The following is a 26,841-nucleotide window of genomic DNA, read 5'->3' as shown; positions in this document are numbered from 1 at the left end:
TTCTTGAGTACCTGCCCATTTCCCATGGTAGGGGATATATCAGCAGAAAGGGTGAGTACTCACATACCATTACAAAAGATATAGGAACAGATATAATAATATAATTCACAGATCGTGGTTCATGTTCACATAACATCACACTGCATATACAAACTTCATTTATTCAAACATTCATCACAGTATAAATTAACGCATCATTCACAATATCATAAACAAGTCATCACAGATCCATTCATTTATGCAACTCCATAATGCATATATCAAGACACACATGTCCCTCCCAATCACAACTTAACAAACATATAATAATAATAGTGACAATTTAATGTGACTCAATGACTTGACACAATGCATGTGGTACCAAAACATCGTGGTTCATGACCACAGTTCCCGTCGGAACTCTCGACCCCTTTTTCATGGTCCAGTGTGACCCCTATTTCATGATCACACCCACGAACCCTGTTTCATGGTCAAGTACGATCCCTATTTCATGACCGCGCCAATTCATGGTTCATTCAATCGAACCTGATTCCTAAAAGAATCCGGATAATTCGCATACACTCCATTGAGCAACGAATTATCTCCACCACGACTCCACAATTGAGTCCGGACCTATTAGGAATCTACCATAGATTTTCACCTAGCAGTCTCAATGCTATGTTATGCAATGCACAATCAACAGAATATGCATAATCACAAATAACAACATGCATATCGCACGATCCTCTTGATCACACGTAAGCCACACACTAACCGTAATTCACAAAGAATTACCACAACACAATATGCACATTCATAATAGATAATATGCATATCACACGATCCTCCTGATCACACGTAAGTCACACACTTACCGTAATTCACAAAGAATTACCACAACACAATATGCACATTCATAATAGATAATATGCATTCAACAACAACATACAACAACTACCAATTCATATGACTATCATACACTCACTACATCATACCACAACTGTCCAACACATCACATATACATGTCAAAACCTGCAGCAATCACAATCCACAACTACAACACACATTCGCACAACCAAACTCAACATTTCACAGTTCAACACATCGTAACATATACGGAAACACATATAACGCATTGAATTATTAGAATTCTGGTATTGAAAATAATTTTAACAGAAAGTACACGAAACCAGCTTCCCAACAATTCAAACAGCGCGCGAGTCGGGCACACGGAACAAAAGTTATGATTTTTCAAAGTATTTCAACAAACCCGACACCGACATTTTACACTGACACCTTAAAAGCACATTAGACCTTATTTAAATTTAATTCTAGGACTTGACACCATTTTTAGAATAAAGTACACTGTATTAGGTTTCTCCAGGTTCGAACGGCGAGTCAAACGGACACCCAAAACTCAAGTTATGAATATTTGAAGTTTTATAAAAATCCTGCATTTTTCCTGCGAACAGCTCTCGGGTTCCCACTCAAATCCCCTCAAAATCTCATCTAAACATCACTATAATATAAATTAAATACATAGCAACCTATATCTATCATGTATCAACAATTAGGAACCTTAAAACATGATTTCTAGCACAAAAGTTTGGAATCCAAATCCAAACCCTAACATTTCAATTCTAGCAATTTCAAGAACAAAATCCCTTTTCAAAATTGTTCGTAACTTCATTCCGCCTCTGACACGCGAACACGCAACAACAACACATTTACATCATACACTTCATAATCATACAATCTCATAACAACAATTGCAACCAATTATAATTCCAACAACAATCATCATAACAACATAGAATTCATTAATCAAAAATCAACAATCATCAAAATTATCTCATAACGACAAATCCCCAAAACCCCAAATCATATCATTATACCTAAACTCATATCAAGAATAATAACATGGAAACCCCCCTTACCTCGAAATTGCTCAGAAAATCCTACGGAGATTGATTCTTGAAATTGCCCTAGTTCTCCCTTGATCTTCCTCTCTAGCTTGTTCTTCTTCCTCTTCTCACTTCTACGATGTTTTCACTTTTCTACGTAACTCTCCCTTTTCTCAACTTCAAATTCTCTTTTATTCCAATACTAACCCTTAGACCTCTAATACCTAATTCCAACCTTACCCTTCCCTAATTAAATAATTATTTACTAAATCACTAAATAATATTCATTTTATTATTCTATTCATAAAAATAACAACATTAATAATAATAATAATAATATTAATAATAATAATAAGCATAAAAATAATAATAACAATAATAATAATAATCATAATAATAATGGTAGTAATTATACTAATAAAAATAAAACTATTATTACTTATATCACATAATTACTACTGACATTTCCAGTCTACCCGTCCCACTATGGACTCCACACCTACACGCTCAACCACACACCCTTAACAAGGTCAAACAATTAAAATAACACACGACGATTAAATAATTAAAAATGGGGTGTTACACGACTCCGATTACCCGTCTTAAGTCACCGTCCAACATGTTGCACTCTTTCATATTCACTTCTTCATAAGTTCACACAACATGGTGAGTGATTATTCTCACAGCTTACTATTCATCACATCTTATACCAATAAGGTAACAAACAATCTCATTCCATCTATATGATTCTGTCTACTATCAACAAGAGATTAAGGGTGATCAAGTCCTCAATTTGTCAATAAATAGCCGACAACTATATTTAAGCATAAACTATCGTTACTACATAATAGCTTCCTTCCTGAGTCTGCACTTAAACTCATTAACATCGTCATAGTCTAATAATTCACTACGGTTACCTGATTTGGAGCTACGAGCAGAAAGTTATGACTCATTTTGTGAGGGCTGAACCATGAATACGAAAATGGGTTTTGTCCATGAGTTATACTTCTCTCCCTCTTAGGTTTTCCTCTTCTATTTCTCAATTTCCTCTTATTTCCTTGTTTTATGAAATTATAACATAATTTAGTAATGGGCTCAACAACTTAACACCCCCTCATTACTAAATACCACACTTGGCCCAAAGACCAATATTCCATAATTCCTCCAATTAGTTCAACGAAAATACTAAATAATTCTAAATAATAATTTAATTTTCGATTAAATTAAAATTAGAAAATACGGGGCGTTACAAAGCACGAGCTTCTCCCCCACTAGTTTCAATCTCACTCCTGCAAACAAGTGATTAGGAAAACGAGAAAGCACTGACAGTGTTCCACACAAATGTCACGTACTAAGATACAACACATCGACAATATTCAACTGTCACACTACTCTAAAGACTCGATAACTTGGCTGGACAGACCGACTTGCTCTGATACCAATTGTAACACCCCATTTCGCCCAACGCGTAATTAAATAATTAAATCAGAGTAATTATAATATAATGATCATTAACAAATGGGATGCTGCATCATACGTAATAAAAACATTGCTCATTTTTAATTCAAGGATACATAACACATATTTCGGACGAACCGACATACCAATCATAAAGAAATCCAAATCCTTTTAATTAATGCAATAGAATTAGTTCGATCATAATAAACAATCATTCACAGGTATGAAATCATCACGACATCATCAAACATCATCAAACATCAATAAAATACATTTATCAATCAACAATTCATATAATCTCATCAATTTCCCTAACCTAACAATCTCAATCCCAATATACTCAATCGAATCGAATCACATGTTAATCTATTCTATTACCTATAATCGCATAATATAAATTAACCAGAAGAGTCCCCTCTTACCTTAGCCAAGAATCTGGACTTTTCCTCTTCTTCTCCATTAAAACCGTAAGCCTTCTTATCCATGATTGATTGGTTAAGTTGGTGTTAAAAATTCAAAGGAATGGGAATGGTATTGACTAAAACTGTCAAGATACTCAAACTCTTTTCCAAACCTCTTTTACTGTGTGCTTAGTATTGTTAAAGCTTCGCACTTGTTTTAAAAATGGTTTTGTATTGTTAAAACTCAACCTTTTTAAACTAAACCCTTGGTTTTGTATTGTTAAAGCTCAACCAACCCTTTATTTTAAAACCTTGGTACTAAGAGGAGAATTATTCCCGGTGAAACTACTCTTAGTCCATTGACCTTGTATTGTTAAAGCTTGGTCCCTTTTTATTAAACTTGTTAAGTATTGTTAAAGCTTAACATTTTAAAAATCCGTTGAGTATTGTTAAAGCTCAACATCTAAAAAGATTTTGGCCACTTTGGCTTTTTTAATTTTCCTTTTAAGAGGAACTACAAAAACTCTGACTTCCCTTTTCTTAAAAGGGGTATGTAGGCCTAAGATGCGATATCTTATCGAGCTCACTCTCAAAAACTTGTTTTCCCATCCCCACACTCTATTTAAACAAAAACTCACATATGCTTTTTCAAAATAAATGTACACAAAAAAAAAATATTTTCAAAGAGGTTCCTATGGGACCATAGATATGAGGGGTACTTAAAACCTTCCCCTTGTATAACAAACCCTCCGTACCAAAATCTCTGATAGGTTTATTAGTTTTGATTTTAAAAACTTTTTTGGGTTTTATTCTCTCTTTCTTCAATTCCTTTTGAAAACAATAAAGCGCGGTGGCGACTTTGTTTTAAAACAAATGAGCTAAGTCTTTCACATGGCTTTAGTCTCACAAATTTCACCGCTACAAAAGCTACATACTTGTTTTTAAAATATATTTGTTTTTTCTTAGTGTTAAACATATAAATTATATACTTATTTTAAAAAACATTTTCAATACTTCTTTAGTCCTAACGATAAACTATCCTTTTAATTTAGAAATATAAAATATCTCTATTTTAAAAAATAAATATACTATTTTTATATAAATATAAATTTTTTAGAGTATTTTATATGAATATAAATAAATATAAATTTTTTAGAGTATACACTATTTTATATGAATATATATTTGTAAGGATTTTTTGAAAATTTATACACAAGCACACATATTTGTGAGAGGTTTATATATATATATATATATATTGCACTCTCTAACTGCCAATGTGGCCGTCCATTTTTATATTTTTGTATCATAATAATATTTTTTGTTCTTATTACTATTTTTTTAAAATTATATACAATATTGTTGTGTGCTATATAAACACTAAAGCTTTGTCTAAAAATTCGATGTGGGAATCTTTATTTCTACCAAAACTGCAGACTACAAACCACTCCATACAACCTTAACAACACACCTACAGCCACTGTAAGTAATATAAGATCCCACAAAACTTACAAAAGCTCCAAAATTTCTGAAATGATTGCAAAACGAAAGTCATAAGCCATATCAACACAAGAGAGAATCATAATGAAAGTGAGTAGATACGAACGAGGGATTTTTTATTTGGTTCTTTTTGTTGTATGTTTCTTAATTTCAATATTCTAATAGTTGGAAGAAAAAGAAAAGAAATAGCAGCAAGAAAACAAATAATAATATAGTTAGCTAGTAATTACACCGTCATGAGATAATTAATCCATGCTTTCAAAAACGCATGACTTCGCCATTGCACATCACAGAAAATATTGGATTTGTTCACGTTCTGGAATGCTGTAGTCGCTATTAGATAACACTTGCATTTAATCCAAAATCTTGAACACATTACATAATGTGAGCTTACCTATTCTTTACTGATGAGTTAGATGTATTTAAATCTCTATTAGCTATGAGAATCTACATTAAAAAACACAAAAGAGTATGAAAATATCATCACATATAACGTTAGTAATAAGTATAGATAAAAATCAATATTTTTACCAAAATGAAATCTAGAAGTCCCTTGTATGTATCAACAAATGAAAAGTCACCATCAATATATGCAGAGAGCCGAATCCCATTGTTCTTGTTCTTTTAAAGTGCCGCACAACGTCCTCCAATCTGTTGCATTTGGAAAAGAGGTCATTGTTAGTATCTCTACGGAACTGCATGTTGCAAATGAAAACTGCATTCTTGTCGTGCTTTAATTGATTACATAGAGCCAGCAGGTGAGAAGAAAGAATGAAAACTGCATTCTTACCTTGCTTTTGTTGGAATTAAGGTTGTTTTTGTGTGTAGGACAAGTCTTTAGAAATATTGGAGGCTTGAATAGAAACTTGATAAGTAGGAGAATTCTTTATGGAAGAGAAGACTTTGTATTTTTGCTTGATACAAATGTGTAGGATTACATCTCTATTTATACTACTCTAAGGAGAACTCTAGACACACTAATTTTAGAGAGTTCTCAACTCTAGAGATTCAAAGAGTATTCTAGAGAATTTTACAACTATAAAAAATATTTAGACATTCCAAACAATACAAGAATTTTCTAGAAACACTACCCAAAATTATCTAAGCCCAAAATAGCTAAGCCCAAAATACCAAATAATAAAGAGGCCCAAATCAAGTTTAATATTTCAACATCCCCCCTTAAACTTGACTTGTGACTCCAAACATTCTCCTTAGCTTCAGGCTTGCTCAACTCGCAGCCACATTCCAACGGGGTGTCAACTGAATTGGCGCCATCCATCTTGAACTTCTTAAGGACTTCTTTGACATATCCTTCTTGGGTGATGAAAATTCCTTTGTCTTCTTGCTCCGGAATTTTAAATGAGTCTTCGTCCATGGCGTCTCTCCATTTTATGTTTTTCGCCGCTTCTTGATAGCTTAGAGGCTCACAATCACCAAAAAGACAAAAGAGGTTAATGTCGTTTAGGTTTTCGGTTACCTCATAAAGCTCTTCAATGCTCCTTAGTCGTGGTGTCCTCTCACTTGAGCTTGTTTCTTCCAACCTTGGTGTCGGTGAGGTCGGTGGTGTAAGATGTTCCTCTATCATTGTTTGTTCAATTTCTTTTTCTTCTAAGTAAGGAAGAAAATCATACCTTTCTTCTTGAACACTCCAATCCCAACAATCTTCTTCATCGAACTCCATGTCGCAGCTTATGACGATCTTTCCACTATTTGGATTATAAAGCTTGTATCCTTTGGAACTTGAGTCGTAACCTACGAAAACATATTTCTCACTTTTATCATTGAGCATTGTTCTTCTTTCGTCTGGAACATGGCTATAGGCAATACTTCCAAACACTTTAAGGTGAGAGATCCCGGGCTTCCTTCCACTCCATGCTTCTTGTGGTGTCTTCTCGTGCACACTTCTTGTTGGGGAGCGATTTGTCAAGTAAACCGCACATGCCACTGCTTCGACCCAAAACTCCTTTGGCATCTTCTTGCTCTTGAGCATGCTTCGCACCATGTTAAGTATGGTTCGATTCTTTCTTTCTGCTACTCCATTTTGTTGTGGCGATCTTAGCACAGTCAGTGGAGGACGTATTCCATGGTCTTCACAATATTTGTTGAACTCATTTGAAGTGAACGCTCCTCCTCGATCAGATCTCATGGCCTTAATGGAAAGACCACTTTCTTTCTCCACAAGGGCTTTGAACTTCTTAAAATTTTCAAACACTTCTGACTTCTCCTTTAAGAAGTAAACCCATGTTTTTCTGGAATAATCATCAATAAAGAGGAGAAATTACTTACTCTTACCAAAAGAGTTGGGTTTGATTGGTCCACAAACATCGGTGTGAATGAGCTCTAGCAGCTTTGTGGCTCTTGATGTCGATTCCTTTGGGAAGCTTTTTCGGAATTGCTTCCCAATTAGACATCCTTCGCAGAGTTTCTCTGGGTGGTTGATGCTAGACAAGCCTCTCACCATCTCCTTCCTTGCCAAACATTCTAGACCATCGAAGTTGAGATGCCCAAATCGTAGATGCCATAGCCATGAAGAGTCGGTATAGCACGCCTTGAGACACTTTGCCACATCATTTTGAATGTTCAAAAGGAACATTCTATTCTTTGACATAGGCACCTTAGCAATCAAGTTATGTCTAGAATCTCTTAAGAAAAGACTATGTTCTTTCAAGTGGATGTCATAGTCTTTCTCTAATAATTGTCCCAAGCTCAAAATATTATTCTTCATATTAGGCACATAGTAGACATTGGATATGAATTGATGACTACCATTCTTCAAGCGTATGAGAATTTTACCTTTGCCTTTGACCGGTATCTTCGAGTTATCTCCAAATGAGACATCGCCAGTTGCCACTTCATTGATCTCTACAAACATGCTTCGATCGCCGCACATGTGGTTGCTTGCACCAGTGTCGAGGTACCACTTGTTTCTTTTCTCTTCAACTTGGTTTTGACATGCGAGTAGAAAAGTTTCTTCTTCTCCACCTTTTTCTTCTACAATGTTAGCTTTCTCTTCAACCTTCTTCGAGAATCTACACTCGGATGCATAGTGATCAATCTTGTTGCAGTTGAAGCACTTGATTTGTGATTTTTCGTACCTCGACCATGAATTTTCTCTTCCACGACCTCTTGCCGCTTGTGGATTCCAACTTCTTTCTCCATTGTTGAAGTTGTTAGAGTAGTTGTTGTAACCTCCTCTTCTTTCTCCTCCACGTCCTCGTCCACGATCTAGGCCACGTCCTCGTCCTCTTTGGCTCTTGTAGTTTACATAGTTTGCTTCCTTTATGTTAAGTTGTAGTAGTTGCTCTATAGCCTCCTTTTGTTTAGTTTTCCTCTTTTGTTTTTCTTCATATGCTTGTAAGGAACTCATAAGTTGCTCAATGGTCATGGTCTTTAAATCCTTGTTTTTTTCAATGTTGGTAACAATGAAGTCAAAACTTGGATTTAAAGTGCGAAGTATTTTCTCCTTGACTTTCACATCATCAACATCTTCACCATTTCTTTTAAGTTGATTGACTACGTCTAATACTCGAGAAAAATAATCAGAAATTGATCCGGACTTCTCCATAAATAAACGTTCAAAGTCACCTCTAAGAGTTTGAAGACGAATCTTTTTTACCTGCTCAACTCCTTTGTTACAAGTTTGAAGCTTGTCCCCTGCTTCTTTGGTCGTCGTTGCGTTGGATATCTTCTCAAAAGTATCTTCATCCACCGATTGATAAATGAGGAAGAGAGCTTTCTTGTCTCTCTTTCTTGACTCGTTCAATGTATCTTTTGCACCTTGGCTTAGTGAGGCTTCATCTTGCTCCTTGAAGCCTTTCTCCACGACATCCCACACATCTTGAGATCCTAGTAGCGCCTTCATCTTGATACTCCAATTATCATAGTTGTTCTTTGTGAGCATCGGCATTTGAAAAGGGAAACCTCCATCCGCCATCTTTTGAGGACCTTGAAGCTCTGGTACCATTTTGTTGGAATTAAGGTTATTTTTGTGTGTAGGACAAGTCTTTAGAAATATTGGAGGCTTGAATAGAAACTTGATAAGTAGGAGAATTCTTTATGGAAGAGAAGACTTTGTATTTTTGCTTGATACAAATGTGTAGGATTACATCTCTATTTATACTACTCTAAGCAGAACTCTGGACACACTAATTCTAGAGAGTTCTCAACTCTAGAGATTCAAAGAGTATTCTAGAGAATTTTACGACTATAAGAAATATCTAGACATTCCAAACAATACAAGAATTCTCTAGAAACACTACCCAAAATTATCTAAGCCCAAAATAGCTAAGCCCTAAATACCAAATAATAAAGAGGCCCAAATCAAGTTTAATATTTCAACAGCTTTAGATTATCCTGTTTTTATTTTCAAACTGTTGCATTGTTAAGTATGTATATATTTGAATGAAAATTCAAACAAAATCCCACGTGTTGTAGAGAGAGATGCTCTCTTCTCACTCTAACTTCTTAACGTGTTCCCCCCCTCTCACCCTCTAGGGTTTTGAGTAGCGGCGCCCCCCCCCTACACTGTGTATTCAGACGGCAGTTAACCTTAAGCTGGATAAAGTTGTTTTCCAGTCCGATGCTAGTGCTGTGGTTGATTGTATTAATCTTATTTCTGGCAATGCTTCTCTTGAGCCGATAGCGGCTGGTTGTAGGGCAATGCTCCGTCTTTTTTCTGTTAGTTCAGTTGTTTACATTCCTAGAACCTATAATTCTGATGCTCACAATGTTATGTTGTTAGGTAAATCGTATGGTTCCCGGACATGGTTACATAGTTTTCCGTCTGTAAACTCTGTTTCGGTGGTTGCTCATAGCCTTTTGCTTTAATGAAAGTGTTTTCCAGTCAAAAAAAAAGTATGTATATATTTGGAATTTAACTACTAAACACCTTCCAAGTAACTATAATACAAAGCATATCATTAAATCAAATGCCTGAGTATATAGTAGTGTAGTATAGCAAATGAAAGAGTGTAGTGTAGTATGCGGGATGATTTTAAGTCTCACATGGAAAAATATTCTCTAAATAGAAGAGTTTATAAACCTCGTCCATACAATCCATTTTAAAAATTCAATTAATGGACTATATAAAATGATATTTACAATAAATTTACAAATATTATTTCATAACAAATATTAATAGAAATAAATTTAAAAAATATAAAATTAATAATAAGAAAGTAAAATATTATATTATATATAAAAAAATTTAAAAAATATGACATGGGTTTAAATAAATAAATAAAATTGTCATGTGGACTGCAATTTGGTAATATATATATTTTTAATTTTTTAAAATATAATTACTTCTTGTTTTCTAAATAAAAATTATACTGTTTTTATTATTATAAATAAAAATACTAAATATTTTTATAGTATATAAAAATTCTGTTTTTTTTTTAATATAGAAACTAGCGGGATACCCGTGCTTCCGCACGGGTACTGCTGTGCGATGGACCGCTTACACCATAAACGGTTTTGTTATCATAAAATGATTAGTCATGACACAAAGAGATAGTTAGATAATTAAGATAGGGGTAGAAAAAGATATGAATACTGTGAAAAGAGGGTATGTGGCAATTAGTAAGCAAAGGGTATGATTGGTTTTTCCAGAACATTAAAAGTTCTTGTATGGTAGATAGTGTTTTCTAAATAAATATTATAATATTTACTAACACACATAAAAATATATTAAACATAAATTTATTTTTAATAATAAACATAAATTATATTATTTATATTTATAAACTACATTTAAAGTATTAATTTCAAAAAAAGTTAGTAAATATATATGTTTGCGAGAGGCTTTACCCCAAACAACGTTATTTTTTTTGTCTGAGGTATAGCCCCTGACTATATACAACTTTTCTTGTAGTGTAATACCATATAAGAAAGGAATGAAACACATCTCAATTGAAGTTTTCACTATAGGTTTTCTTAACAATTATAGACACAAGCCACTCCTAAATCCTACCAAAACTTTCTAATTTCCTAGTCAACTGAGATAGAGTCTGTATTGAAGAACCAACAAATTTCAGTGCATTAACAGCAGAATCTTTTAATTTCTTCATTCTTTCCCGCATTCCCTTCCCTTCTTCCCCTTCCATCACACACTTAATCACCTTTGCAATTTCCTCCTTTTCCACAATCTCATCATCTTCAAATTTCAACCTTATTGCCACATTAAGACCATCACTCAACATAACAGCATTCATTGCTTGTTCTGCAAACAAAGGCCAAGCTACTATCGGCACCCCCTCTTGTATACTCTCCAAAATCGAATTCCAACCACAATGACTTAAAAATCCACCAACTGAATTTTGCTTCAGTATTTCAACTTGAGGTGCCCATGATGACAAAATCAAACCTTTTTCTTTGGTTCTTTCCAAAAATCCATGTGGAAGAAATCTCAAAGGATCTTCATTTGTAGCTTCAAGATAACACTAGTACAAAAATGTTAATTTACTCCCGTTTTTTATTAAATTTACACCCATTATTTTTAATAAAAATCAGGTGTATATCCACAGGGTGAGAAATGTCTAACGAATTTACACCCGTTATTTTTAACAAAAATCGGGTGTAATTGGGCGTAATTAAGTTTTTAATTACACCCTGTTTTAACAAAAATCGGGTGTAATTGGGCGTAATTACGTTTTTAATTACACCCTGTTTTAATAAAAATCGGGTGTAATTACGTTTTTAATTACACCCTGTTTTAATAAAAATCGGGTGTAATCGGGCGTAATTACGTTTTTAATTACACCCTGTTTTAATAAAAATCGGGTGTAATTGAGCGTAATTACATTTTAATTACACCCTGTTTTAATAAAAATCGGGTGTAATTGGGCTTAATTACGTTTTAATTACACCCTATTTTAATAAAAATTGGGTGTAATTGGACTTAATTACGTTTTAATTACACCCTATTTTAATAAAAATCGGGTGTAATTGGGCTTAATTATGTTTTAATTACACCATATTTTAATAAAAATTGGGTGTAAATATGTTCCTAATTACCCCCTATTTTAGTAAAAATCGGGTGTAAATACGCCATTTATGAATGAACAATTATATCTATTTACACCCTATTTCATAAACACCATTTAGTTATATTTTATTTTCAGTCATAGTATTATAAATACTATAAAATCATACACATAAAAATCATATTTTAACTAAGTCAAAATATTTTTAATATTAACCAAAAAGTATACAAAATCATGTACAGTCATAATATTTCAAGTATTATAAAATCATACACATAAAAATTATATTTTAACTAAGTCATAACACTTTCTTCATATATAATTTTACATGCTTGACGGTTAGCTTCGGTGTTCTCTAGTCCAATTGAATCCAACCGCTTTCCACATGTAGCATTGGATTCATCCATGGCCAAAATACCACGTCCTGGAGAAGCAATTGTTTTCTGTATGCAAAAAAACAAGACACAAGAAATTATTACAAGAAAGAGCCACATGTATCAATGGTAACCATACCGAGCCGTTGATAGTGCCCCTCCGAGAATATGACGAAAATGCCCGTTCAAGAAACACAGAACGAGGACTATCAAAATCACTAGTTGTCTTAGAAGACCTATTCCTTGAGTGAGCTACAGTATGAGTATCTACACAACAATGTTAAACCCATTAATTTATTATTGTTTCCTCTTTCTCATAGAGATTCTTTCTCATAGAGATAACTTAGTTATATAAACTAAAAACAAAATCCAAAATTCTACATTTCTTAAACAAATAAGAAAAGGAAAAAGAAAAGGAAAGAACAAAAAAAGTAATAATTATAAAGATGCTAATTCTACTATCAGAAAAATGCATAATATTCTGAATTGATGAATATATAAAACGATAAAAAAAATAATCAGGCATAGAAATTACCAATGTGATTAGATGAAGATGCAAAATGGTGGGCTGAACTAGTAACACTTCCATTACTTCTCAACCATTGTGGAACTAAAGCAGGTTCACTTTTCACAAACCTCTTTTGTAGTATTTCTTCCAGAAGCAGCCTAAGTTTGCTCACACCTATCCCACTTCTTTCTTGCTTTGATAATGGCCTTCCCAATTTCTCCTTCAAGGGTGCAACATCTTCTATCTCTCTAAAGCTTCCTGCCTGCAACTATAAGGTTAATTGATCATTTCAAGATTTTACTTCACTTTGTTTGAAAATTCCACCTTTCTTTTTCTAACCGATGATGTAATACTGTTAATTTCATAGAACTCCGGATTTGATTTTGAAAGCAATGAGACCTACTTTGAAGCTGGTTTGAAGTTTCTGCAAGGAGGATCTCTCTTAGAAACTTGTCACAATGAGATTAGCAAGTACGGGGAGATGAGTCAAATGCAAATTTATGCCACAGCTGCCAAACTTTTCAAGTATGTGAAAAATATTATGAAGCTATAAGTAAATTTATTATTCTTTAGGATCTTAGATTTGTTGTTAATTAAATTATTGGTCAAAGTACATTTGAGAAAGAAAAATAAAGGTTTGTGCACCCACTTTGCCTCGTTGTTACAATTTCATTGCTTGTGAAACTAGAATTTCAGTGGATTAAGTTAGTCTTGTGAGTCACTTCCTAAAAGAAAGTCTTATATGATAAATGTGTGGGTAGTAACATTCACATTTCTTCAAGCTACAGTTTGAGTCTTTTTCAGATTTAAAAGATTTGTTCAAAACAGGCTTAAAACATAGTAAGTTTCAGTTTATTAACTTTAGTAAGTTTTAGATTTAAAAGATTTGTTCGAAACAGGCTTAAAACATAGTAAGATATTGCTATATGCTATTCTGTTTATTAACTTTATTTCAATCAAATAAATAAAGCCTAGACGATAGCTGAGGCCATGGAGCATACCTTATTACAAGTCTAAAGACGGAAAGATTCTGATAGCATGCAACAACATTCTCCCAGCTTTAGATAGCATGCAACAACATTGTGATAGAGACGGAAAGATTTAGTATGAGCTGAGATCAATCTACCAGTAATAAGTTAGGTAAATATGCTTCCCCTGTCAAGCATACCCCTGAAACAAAGAAAATCCCCTTTCAAGGAACTTAGAATAACAACCTGAAGGTCTAATGATGAATAAAGTATGAAATGGAAGAGTATAACTACCTCCTCAACTCCAATGGTGATAACATGTGGTGAAAAGGCCTGGCCAGCAAAGCTGTTCATCCATTCACCTAAGGGACAAACAAAAAGTCAGAGCTCAGAAGTTAATACACTTCAAAGAAAAATAGATAAATATAGATATTTTGTTGCTAACGTGATTTAGCATCAAAACAGGGAAAAGAAAAATAGCACCAGAAAGAAAAGGAAAGAGTGAAAAACTTCATTTAGTTTTTCATGGTTTCTAATTTGTATTCATTCTGAAGCTTTAATCTATATCAGAAATTTGAACGAGGACTTCAAGAAATAAACATAACACTAAATTTCAACAACCTAATAGTTCATTATACATGCAGATGTATTTTATCAATTATCATTGCCCTCATCCGTCAATTATCTTGGAATATAAATAGAATTTAGTTCCATGAAAGTGCTACTTAGGATGCTTTGTCCCTAAAAGTCACAGTCTATCTAAATTCTAAAGAAATTAATCTATTAGTAAATCGATAATTTCAATAGAGTAAACTTTTAGCAAGTGAACAACTTCACAATGACCAATTTTATAGACAAAAACTTTCAGCAACAAAAGCAACATATCTTCACATTTTCGTATTAACAGATAATCGTAAATAACTAATCACACTTTCCCTCTAAAATGAACAGGCCAAATTCCAATGCCAAATCCTTAAACAATACATACAATCAAGTATCTATGCTTACCTAGAGCAGCTAGTTGTTGTTTCCTTCCACTTCAAGGTGGGCATCCTCTAGGCCGTTTCTCCGAAGGAGACATGGAATTATCAATGGCAGACATAGGAATTTCCCTTGAAAGCTTATTGCTTCACAATCAGGACATGCTTTAAGTTAAATTACAAACATGTACACTTTTTTTACACCTAAATTTCCAACAACTAGCATATGAATCCCGCAAGAGAACCAAAACCAACCCTGCAATATCTCTTATTAAACAGACAGACATGTAACCAGTATTTTGAGTTTAAAAAGCTATTATATTGCATGACAGGCCTAATATACAGCAGTTTCAGAGTTGCAATTTGAAAATTCTCCATTCTTACACTTACTGTGGACCAATTATGAGGGTGACAAGGTTCAAACTCAAACATTCCCAAACTGTCAACAGTGCGGTGAACCCCGATACTGTGATAATCTGCTCATGGTTCTTGAATTGTTGAGGAGCTATCATGATTCTCACTTATTAACAACTTTTCAATTTGGAAATATAAGATGCAACCACCAACAAAGAGGGCCTTAAAATGCTGCATCAAGACTCAACACAATTCATTTAGAAAACAACCACTAGAAACAATTATTTATGTGCGTGAAATCATTCTACCAAACTTGAGACACACCTTATGCAAACTTGAGAAATGGAAGAGCTTCTGAAGGCGGTAATGTGACTGATCTTAACAATTTTAGTGAGAAAAGAATCCCAAGGAAATGAGAGAGAATTGTGTTTTCCGAAGCCTGTAAAATAAAGAATTGTACTAAAGTTAATACTTGAAGCCTGGCACTATAGATATTGTATCCAACACAGTCAATGTTACTCGCATTAATTTGTTGTTGATGAAGTTTTCACTTTAAATTTGATATTCTATTTCCTTGTTTTGTGATTTTAGAAAAACATTGGAATGGAAACAAGATTGTGTCATTCTCACCACTAAAAAATCTTGAGGCACGGTAATGAAAATAAAAATAGATAGCATTTTTCTTATTATGTGAAAACTTATCATCAACTGAAAATGAAAACTTAAAATAAACCAAACATCAATTTTTTTCTATTGATGGAAATCATTTACATTTCATACCTTCTAACAGAGTAATATGTGTCTATCTAATACTACATAGCTAAGTGAGAAGTTATTTGCATTAAGGGAATTCAGTTATTTGTATCTATCTAAAAAACAGAGCCAAGAATTCAACCGGAAAAGATCGGAACCGAGTCATTTTACGAATCGACCTTCACCAAGTTCAAACACATAACACAGAGCAGATTCAAAAGAAACTCATACATTCACTAAAAAAATACTCAGAAAATAAACTTCACAGTAATCCGCACCTGATTCTTCCTGGGCTTCACATCTGGACTCGTTTTCACCTTCAACAAACTTCGCATCCTCACCCATTTTCCAATCGAACTCAACCCGCTTTTAGTGTCACCAAAATGCAATCAGAACCGAAACCGTACTTTCCAACTTCAACAAAAATCAACACATCAACTCGCAACTTCCCAACAATCTGCATCTACTTCACTGAATCGCAACATCCAAACATTCCTCCACAACTTAGTTATGAGCTTCAACTACAACATCCACCATCAGCAACCTTCACCGCATAACAACCCTTTCATTATTCCAACCCTAAAGAAAAAAACAAAATAAAAATAATCAATTGGGAGAGGAATCAAATGACCGAATCAGAAAAAGAGGAAATTCAATCAGGTTACTCTAAATTGGATTCCTTGCGTTTAACGTTTGTGAAATTGAACGTGTAATTTCTCGTACCTCTCTGGGAGTGAACTCAATAGCACTCCTGCTACTACGTGATGATGATGGGGCATTGTCGAGAGAAATAGAAGGAATGAAGATAGAGCGAGGGAAGTACCGTCAATAGCGAAGAGTGATTTGGCGAGAGGAGAATTCAAGGCGGAACGAGCGTTAGGGAAATCGGCGCTTCCGATATCCATAACCGCCTTACCGGGATGAAACATGAGAGATTCTGGATTCGGAGTGGATTGCGTTTGGATAAACATACTCTTCACCATGGTTCTTCACGATTCAGGGTTTTCTGTTCTTTCTGAATGTTATTTGGAATTTCGATTAAGGGAATATTTGGGAAGACTATGTTTCAGAGAAGGTTAGGGTTTCAATGTTGGAGAAGGAGAATGGAAGATTTGAGAAGAATAAACCCTGATGTAATATAAAATTTATGCTTTCATCGGTGAAATTTGTTGAAAACTGGGTTTAGAAGAGTTTTGTTGAAAACTGGGTTTAGAAGAGCTTCATTTGCATTTCACTACTATGAAATTAGAATAACGTTGAGAGTTTTTGTTCAATCCTATAAGTTAATATTTACTTATTAATTTGTTAATAATGTTTAAATTATTTTATTAACTTAAGAAATTTAGACTCATTAAATTGTTAATAATGTTTAAATTATTTGTTAAAATGTCATATAGATTACATATTTTGAGTTGTAAAATTAAATAAAAATTTTTAGTTTATTAAAATTTACACCCGTTTTTAGTTTAAAGGGAGTAATTGAGATTTGATTATAGTAATATTTTTAATTTAAACCCGTTTTTAGAAAATAAGGTGTATATTGCCACCTGATAATGCTTAAAATGACATTTTATTTACAAAATTGCCACTATATTTCTCACTTACACCCGTTTTTAATATATTAGGTGTAAATTTTAAAATTATATTAATCTTTTTGTACTAGTGTAAGCAGCATTAACTGAATCCCTTGGAGCTCTCACAACCCAAATGAATCTTTGACCACTCAACTCCAAACCAAAAGCTAGCTCATTGATTTGCCTCTGAGAGAGTCTTCCACCACTTCCAAAAGAAACATACAAAACAGAATTTTGTGGTTGGTTTTTCAACCATTTCAAACATTCAAACTCATCATCAACATCATTACTACTAGATGACCCTATTTGTGTAATGGGTCCCACAGGAAAAAAACTGATTTTTCCATGACCCTTTTGTTCCAATGCTTTTATAACACTTGATTCCAATTCAAAGAAGCTATTAAAAAAAAAAGAAGCTATTAAAAAGAATTCCATCAACAAAAAACAAACCTTTTGCACGTTGAAGAAACATTTTGTAAGCTTCACTTGACCTATTTTGTGTTGGTGTTGGAAGATCAATACCATTGATTGGTACACACCCTGGTAACTTTATAGGTTCTTGTAAATCTTTGTATTCATATGAAACCTCTTGATCAAGTTTTGGAAAGTGTAAAACAAGTGAAAGTGCAAAAGCTGAACAAGGGAAGTAAAGAAAAGACAAAGAATTGAACTCTTTTGCAAAATCCAGTGCTTCAAATGCAAAATAATCAGCGATTATAGCAACTAAAGGTGCTTTTGAAGTCAATGATTTTAAGGCTTGATGAATTGATGGTAGTGTTGCAGTTTGTTGAGGTAAGTCTTGTTTGTTGATTGGTGGAAGAAAGATTGAGTTTATGTTTGGTGGAATTGTTTCAAGATATGATTTTGATGAATCTGATAGTGACTCGAGTGAGGGAATGACGCAAGTGATGTGAAAGTTTGGGTGGTTTGTGACTAATCTTTTGGTGAATTCTACTATTGGGACTAAGTGGGTAAAACCAGGACTTGGAATAACAGCTATATGTGTTGTTTTTGACATTGTTTGGGTCACAAGTGATGTGAAAAGTTGTATCTGTTTTTTCTCTGTTGAAGACTATAGTCATAGAGACATGTTTATATATAGGAAAGTAGTAGTCAACATGGTATGTAATTTAAGGATGTCATTAGAGGCAAAACTTGTATTCTCTTTGTTCAGTACTTTGACTGTTACATGAAACGTAATGAGGGTACATGCATGGTGACGTAAGTGCATATGCAACTAAACATTATTATCAACTATAATAATACTTTCTCTAAGAAAAAGCTCTAAGCCATGTTTCTTGTTTGTTTGTGAAGTGGTTGCTTATGTTACTTTAGTTGGGAAGAATTTCTTGCTTTCAATTTCTTCAATACTCTTGTATTTTTTTTATGGGTATCTAAGAAAATCTCTACATATATATATATATATATATATATATATATATATATATATATATATATATATATATATATATATATATATATATATATATATATATATATATATATATATATATATATATATATATATATATATATATATATATATATTGGTATTTTAAGGAAACTCACAATTATTGGTTTGACACAATGCTTATATATACAATTTCAAAACAAAGTATTTTATCATTAAATTGATAAATTTAACATGAGAAAATTTTAAAAGAATGTGAATGTTCTTGTTCATTGATTTGTAACTTTCATATTACTAGTTATGAATTATAATAGGTTAGTGTGGTGATTTTATCACTATATCTTCTCGTACGCTCCTTTTATATTACTAGTTATGAATTATAATATGTTAGTGTGGTGATTTTATCACTATATCTTCTCGTACGCTCCTTTTTCAAGTGAGAAGGGTACACTCCTTTTTCAAGTGAGAAGGGTTCGCTTGCAAAGACAATTCCGATGTAAAAGGAAGATAAGGTTTATGTCAATAGCGACCACTAGGAGTTAACCCCTTCTAAAGAGTGTCTAGACTGGTATACACTCCTTATTGTTGCTACAATGATCGATAAGATCTGCACTTGCTTAAAGTAAAATGCACGACAATCTCTAGTGATTAAAGACTGCGAGAGACTTTAAAGTTGTTGTGAGGTTGAGTTAACTCGCGTGGGATGAGAAACACTGTATGTGTGTATTTCTATCATATTTAAGATAAAAATTTGAACTAACAAGACACGATAGGATAAGTTTCAGGATTAACTTATCATATCCTGTTGTGTCATCTAACACTAGATTGGGATAGAATATGATACAAATAAATTGTGAAATATTGCAAGACATTAGACAATTGTATAACACTATATTTGTATTTTTATCAATAAATCCTACATAAACATTGATTCTACTCTATATCTTAATAACTAGCATCACTACTGATAGCATATATTCATAAGCAACTACTTAAGCTGTGTCTTACAAAATCTGAAGCTCTATGAAACTTCACTGCATGATCAATAACTAGGGGTGGCAAAATGGATGGATTGGATGGATATGGATTGTTAATGGATGGATCAAAACAATCCATTAATCCATTAATAATCCACTAACACTATCTTTAAAAAATCCAATCAAATCCATCCATTAAGAATATAATCCATCTAATCCATCCATTAACAACTTTTTAATGGATGGATATCCATCCATCCATAAAATTAATTTATTTTTTTTTATTTTATAAAAAATATTAATTTTTGTAATACCTCTAAAAATAAGTTTTATAACAGATATTTTTTTTAAATTACATAATTCTCTGTTTTTACAAAAACTATTAATAGTTCCATCTAAATTATCCTTTTATTAAAAAATAAAATGTAATCACACATAATTGTATTAAACATTATATGGACCGTAAGTTAGCATATATATTTTCAACAGTATTGTCTCTAGTCCAAATAAGTTAGCATCTGCTCCATTTCAAAAACAAATTCCAGAATATATTTCTTATTTTCTGTTATATTGCAGTCTGTAACCACCCATTTATAATCAATTAGTTACAAATAGCATGTGTTATATTGCATCCTTCTGCTACTTTTAATTTTTGCGCTAAACATTTATATGCTATTCATTTATATATAAGGTAATAAAAATCAAAATGTGTTTTTCGTTTTTTTATGATTTCAGTTATAGAATTACGACGTGGACAAATTAATACAAAATTTGTACTAATAAAGTTAATTGTTTAAATAAAATAGAGATTAGAGATTGAATTTAGAATAATACGACTTTTTAAAAATAAAATAAAAGATAAATTTTAAATATTCTATTATAAAATTTAAAAAATAATTTAATTTATTGAATAAAAATATTTTATATGTTTTATAATAAAAATGATCTATTAAATTTAAAATTTAAAATAAAATAATCCATTGGATTTTTGAAACATATTGGATGGATTAGATCCATCCATGACTTTAAATGGATGGATTGAATCCAATCCATTAACTAGCATTTTATATAATGGATGAATTGGATGAATTATTTAGTGGACGGATTGGATGGATTATTCTTTAATGGATCTAATTGTCGCCATTATCAATAACTAAGATCAAAGAAAAATGTGTTATGGATGACAAAGTATTACAAGTTGCATACACAAAATGTGCTCTAATAAGCATATTATTGTTGAACTGCACATGAAACCCTTCAACTTTACAAGGAACCAAACCATGGTATGTTATAGATATGTTATGATTGCTTCTCCACCAAGGAGCCACACCACCAAGTAATAGCACAAGATGTGATTGAGTATTTGGTTAAGACTCGTCCAAATTCCTACTCAAACAAAATTAGTTATTTTATTTTAGAGAACACATAAAGGTTATTTAAGAAACATGCATTTCTCTATAAAATTTGTAAAAATAAGAACTAATCATTAACAGAGAGAATAGATGGAAGTAAAATAAGGTTAACACATTTTTAAGATAAGGGTAAGTTAATCCCATTTTCAAGTTTTCATTTTTACTTTTTACTTTGTACGTGGGTGGTTGAAATGACATTTAGTTATGGATTTTCTATTTAGTTGTGGTAGGTGAATGCATTTTTGGAAAGGCTAAAAACTAATATTTGAAATAATTCTGTATTTTCAAATATGTTCAATCTATTTTTAAAATGAATTTTCAAAATCTCCCACAATATTTTCTCTTATATTTATTTTACTAGTGAAAATGAAATTAGAAAGCATCATAATAATTCTTCACTTAAACAAAACAATATTCTAAACTAAAGAAAGTGATCTTACATAACCCAGTTGCAGATATATTTTCGTAACATGAGCTAAAAATTTTGCTTAATTTATTCAAAAAATAAATTTGCTTACTTATTCGGCGTGCGTGGACGTAACCCAAGTTTAGCTCTTAAATTGGCACCAGCGCCAATGAGATCATCCACCTATATGCAATAACATTTAGAATGTGAGAACATAATATCTACGTATAAAGAGATTACATCCAGATCAGATGTTTTATTTTACAGAAAACCACTTGAAAGGAAACAGATACCATAGTCATGTAAAAGAACACTGCTAATTCTCTTGACATCTACAGTAATAATAACTAAACATTGTTAAACTAATCATTTTCACATCATAAACCATGGTCAAGTAAGAACAGTGAACAGTGAACAGTGAACAGTGAATTATGATCTAGCTTCCAAATTCGATTTTGGCATAACCATCTGTAGTATTGTGTATCATCCATCAAAATCAGCAAAACAACGAATTATTAGTCATAATATTTTTAGGTGTTGAAAAAGGATTGAAGTTACCTAGCCAACGATTCAAAACATTGTTATTAAACTCGGAGATGACTGGCTGGTATGATTAGTTCAACCGAAAACCAAACCTGACATCTAGTGTATCTAATCACTTATGCACAACCAATGTTGATATCAGCAACTCAGCTTTAAAATTAGAAGACTCGACAACGCAACTCGCTAGAATTGATTGCTTCCAATTGCACTTTGTATGTCTACGACTCTAGGTACATTCACTTAGAACAACGCAGAATATTTAAGGACAGGCGCATATCACAGCATGCACGACAGAGTAGGAGAAGATGGGAAATGTCAACTTCAAAATTTAAATGTTTGCAAATCACACCCCCAATATGACTTGCAAGTTAAACAGTTACAACATTGCGTCAAGAAAAGCCAATGGTTGAGCATTTGAAATACAAAACACAATTGCAATTCTGTTGTTAGACAGGATTGAATTTGCATTCTTGGACCACCAAAAAAGTAAATCTTCCACTGCGCGCAACTGCACCACAAAGGTGACCTCCTAACAGCTGAGACAGAGAAAACAAACCGGGTATTAAGGTAGGGTTAAGGGTCTCTCTCTGTCAGTCTCAAGGTAATTCAATTGCTCTTTACTGTTTTTAACACTCTTCTTGTAAGAAGGAGCTAGACTCCAGTCCATTCTTTTCATTATCAGTATTAATATACTCATCATACTCTGCTTTTGGTAAGAGTATCCATCCTAAACTTTGTCTTGATTATATGTTCTTTCTGATTCCTATCAAAGTTCTTCAAGATTGGATTCGGCTCCATGGAAGTGTGAGGTACAAGTTACAACAGAACAATCACCACTAAAAGGTAGATGGAATGGATATCAAAATTAAGAGCACCATCAAAGCCATTGAAGAACAATGCAATTGGTGTTGTATTTCGTTGTTAACTTGAATGGCTTAGAAGCAGATCTTCTTACCAATCACAAGAATCCAATGAACCACAGATAAACAAAAACCCATATCAGAATCAACTCTCAGTTTCTATAATTCCCTTACGACATAAGTATATCCCTTATATAATAGTAAACTCCACAAAAACTACATCTTCATCCAAACCTATTTTCAGCCTACACACAACAGGGCCCTCAATTTGATTGCAAACTCAGCTTATGGAAATCCTCATCCAAGCCTAGCTTTCTAATACCACTAGAAACCCACAAACTACCAAAAACCCATTTCATAACTCATTTTTCAACTCACGTTATCATACAAACCCATCCCTTTTCCTCAATACAAAACACCATACGTATCAGTATCGTACGATACCTGTGAATCTGTGATCCCTATCTTAATTTGACACAAAATTAAACTCGATTGATACAAATCCCCTATATAGCACGGACATCTCTAGGATAGGCGTGTCGTAGTAACTGGTGACCGACACGCATCGGTGTCTGACACTCGTAAGACACGTGTCGGAAAAGTCAGTCAAGTGTTACAAAATTTGAACAAGTGTCCCAAAAAATAGTCTTTTTTCTTTGCTTTGACACTTTTTGAAACGAAGTCCGCCACCCGTATGACACTCATACAATACGTGTTTGACAATCTTGACAAGTTTTTCAAAAAAAAATCTTTTTGTCTTTGCTTAACACAACTTATACATTTTTTTGGACAATTCTCACTCACATCTAAAAAGAATTAAATCTATATTGAAACAATATTATCAATATAATGTTATGAATGAAGAATTAAAGACATTAACTTTTATTAGAATATTTTTAATTATTTTAATAATAGATGAAAAATTGAAAGTCCCATATTATAAGTAGTGGTGTTAGTGTCCTAGGTTTTTGAAATTATCGGTGGTGTCAGAGTATACTTGCCTCTGCCGTGTCTGTGTCAGTGCTTCATTACAAATCCCTAGGGGATATCTATATATATTTTGGGTATGAATTTTATATTAAATCCCAATCCATTGTCTTGAATCCCAGTCCATTCCAAAAAATCACTACCTAAAAGCTATATAACAGCCAATAACAAGCAAGAAGTAAAAAAAGAGATTATTACCCCATGGATGCCATTAGATTGAAGAATGAAGATAGAAGCGGAAGCAGCGCTACCTATGAAGAGAGAAGCAACGGTGAAAGCTTTCAAAGGCATGAGGCACGAATCCCCTGGGTAGCCCTTAAGGTATGAACGCACACCCCATCCCATTTGACCAGCACTCGCTACCGCCCACAGCCAATGAATCCCAACGCCGCTGCTTCCGGTTGCTTCCTCCATCGCCAATCAGGGCTTCTGTTTAGAATTCCTTTGGAGTAAAGTTTTTAATTTGTTGTTTGAAATTGGCGAAATTGATTTTTATTTTTAATTTTATTTTGACAGATTTTTTATTGAGTTTAATGGTGATGCACTGAGTGTAAAAAAATTTTACACTGTCATCCAATAAAAATATATTATTCTGCCATGTCATCTCAGTAATTTAAAAATAACAGCATCACTCATTTTCTCTTTTTTATTTTGAAATAAAGTAAACTATATATTATATCTATTATAAATATATAAAAATTATAGTACCTAGAAATTATATCTATTACTATAAAGTAAACTATTTACATAACTAGACGGCTACTCGCGCGATGCGCGGATACGTTTTAATAAATTGTTATCGATAAATATAAAATATATTTGTATTGATATTTTATATTGGGAGGTAAAAATGGTTTTTGATAAATTCTTCCAAATAAAATGTGGTAATTTGTTCCATCATGTAAACTTTTCTACTATCTATTCATTAATAATAGATTGACCAAATTGCCTAAAATCTATTCATTAATAATAGATTGACCAAATTGCCTAAATTACCCTTTCACCAAAATTTATTTGCACTAATAAAAGGTCATTTTTGTAACTAACAAATTAAGTATTCACTCTTTCAACTTTATTGAATGGATGCCCCAAGTGTTAGCTTTTCATTGGTCCGAATTAAATAACATTTTTCCTACAACTTTATTGCATGAATGATGACATCACATGTAAGCCATGGATGATGGAAGTCATATTTAAATTTCTTTTACATTTCATTTTCCCACACTTTCTTACTTTCATTTTAATTTTTCTTAATTTATTTATTATCACAAAAAATATTAATAATCTATTTTTAAATTTTAATCTTACTAAAAATTTCAAATTTCTTTCACATTTCATTTTTCCATACTTTCATTTTAATTTTTTTACATTTATCTATTATCGCAAAAAATATTAATAATCGATCATTTAATTATTATTCCCAAAAATATTTAATTATTTCACGGGCCACTACCAACTCAATATTTAATTTTTTTTAATCGATCATTACACATTTTCTCTATCTTAATTAAAATTTCAAATTTCTCTCACATTTTTTCACACTTTCTTACTTTCATTTTAATTTTTTCTCTATTTATTTATTTATTTATTATCTCACGGGTCACTATCAACATAATGTCTATTTTATTTTAATCAATCATTGTCTTTATTTGAGAGATAATATCTTTATTTTTATTTTTTTCTCCATCTCACGACTTTTTATCATTATTTAATACAATTAAATTTTCATGATTATTATTTATTTTACATTTGTTTTTAAATCTATTTTATATCGCATCAAATTATTTTTTTATTTCACGGGTCATTATCAACATAGTAGCTATTTTATTTTAATCAACAATTACTATTAATTGAGAGATAATTTTTATTTTTAAATGTTAATATTTCATTTTTATTTGCATTTGTTAAAATTTTATTTGCATTTGTTAAAATTTTATTTTTTTCTCCAACTCACATGTCCTTTTTTATATGGTTCTTTATTACACACAAAATTAGCACATGAATACGATAATAATGTTTAATCTTAAGGGCCACTTTCAATACAATGCCTATTTTATTTTAAACAATAATGACTTTTATTTGAAAACTAAAGTATTTATTTTCAAATTTCAAAACGATTCTTATGGATATTCGGTTTTCAAAGAATTGGGAGTATAACAGAGCAATCAATACAACTCTAACTCTATTCAAGTAAAACAATTCCTTTTAATTATGCATATTGCTTATAATTCCTTTTATTTATATTATTCATATCATTACAAAAATACTACACCAGAAAAAAATCACCCGTGCGGAAGCACGGGTCACTGACTAGTGTGGAATATGTAATTGGTTTTTTGATTTGTCAACGAATCTATTTCATTCGCTGTATGTTTGTGAGTTAATCATATTTAAGTTAAGTGACTTACAATTTGCTATCAATTGCTATCAATTGTGAAAAATTATAGAAAAGAACGAATAGGTGAAATGGATAGAAAAAGAGTAAGTAAATAATAAAGATAGGATTAAA

At 32.3% G+C, this 26,841-nt stretch overlaps 1 protein-coding gene, 1 long non-coding RNA gene and 1 pseudogene across 3 annotated transcripts; all 3 read right to left on the bottom strand.

Annotated features, from left to right (window-relative positions):
- Window positions 1-11,139: 11,139 nt before the first annotated feature.
- LOC131609160 (hydroquinone glucosyltransferase-like) lies at window positions 11,140-18,869 on the bottom strand (annotated as a pseudogene).
- On the bottom strand, window positions 12,330-15,699 carry LOC131609161 (uncharacterized). Of its 2 annotated transcripts, none has more exons than XR_009285981.1 (5): window positions 15,446-15,699; window positions 15,084-15,259; window positions 14,370-14,437; window positions 13,135-14,277; window positions 12,330-12,866 (listed from the first exon to the last, which is right to left on the bottom strand). It is a non-coding gene; the product is annotated as an uncharacterized LOC131609161 (long non-coding RNA). The 2 variants fall into 2 exon arrangements; XR_009285982.1 differs by having other exon boundaries at window positions 15,084-15,202.
- Window positions 18,870-21,204: 2,335 nt separating the features above from the next.
- Window positions 21,205-24,807, bottom strand: LOC131611526 (uncharacterized). Its single transcript, XM_058883519.1, has 3 exons — window positions 24,531-24,807; window positions 22,055-22,125; window positions 21,205-21,510 (listed from the first exon to the last, which is right to left on the bottom strand). Exons 1-3 carry the CDS (start codon window positions 24,744-24,746, stop codon window positions 21,492-21,494), a joined length of 306 nt encoding a protein of 101 aa, XP_058739502.1. The 5' UTR covers window positions 24,747-24,807; the 3' UTR covers window positions 21,205-21,491.
- Between the last annotated feature and the right edge of the window lie 2,034 nt (window positions 24,808-26,841).

Source organism: Vicia villosa, linkage group LG6 (genome assembly GCF_029867415.1).
Source record: "Vicia villosa cultivar HV-30 ecotype Madison, WI linkage group LG6, Vvil1.0, whole genome shotgun sequence".
Classification (NCBI taxonomy): domain Eukaryota; kingdom Viridiplantae; phylum Streptophyta; class Magnoliopsida; order Fabales; family Fabaceae; genus Vicia; species Vicia villosa.
This window is presented reverse-complemented; position numbering and strand designations above follow the sequence as displayed.

Coding starts and splice junctions, on each gene's coding strand:
- LOC131611526 (XM_058883519.1), bottom strand. CDS start 24,746: ATGGAGGAAGCAACCGGAAGCAGCGGCGTTGGGATTCATTGGCTGTGG. Junction 22,126..24,530: donor AATCTAATGGCATCCATGGG/GTAATAATCTCT, acceptor TATTGCATATAG/GTGGATGATCTCATTGGCGC.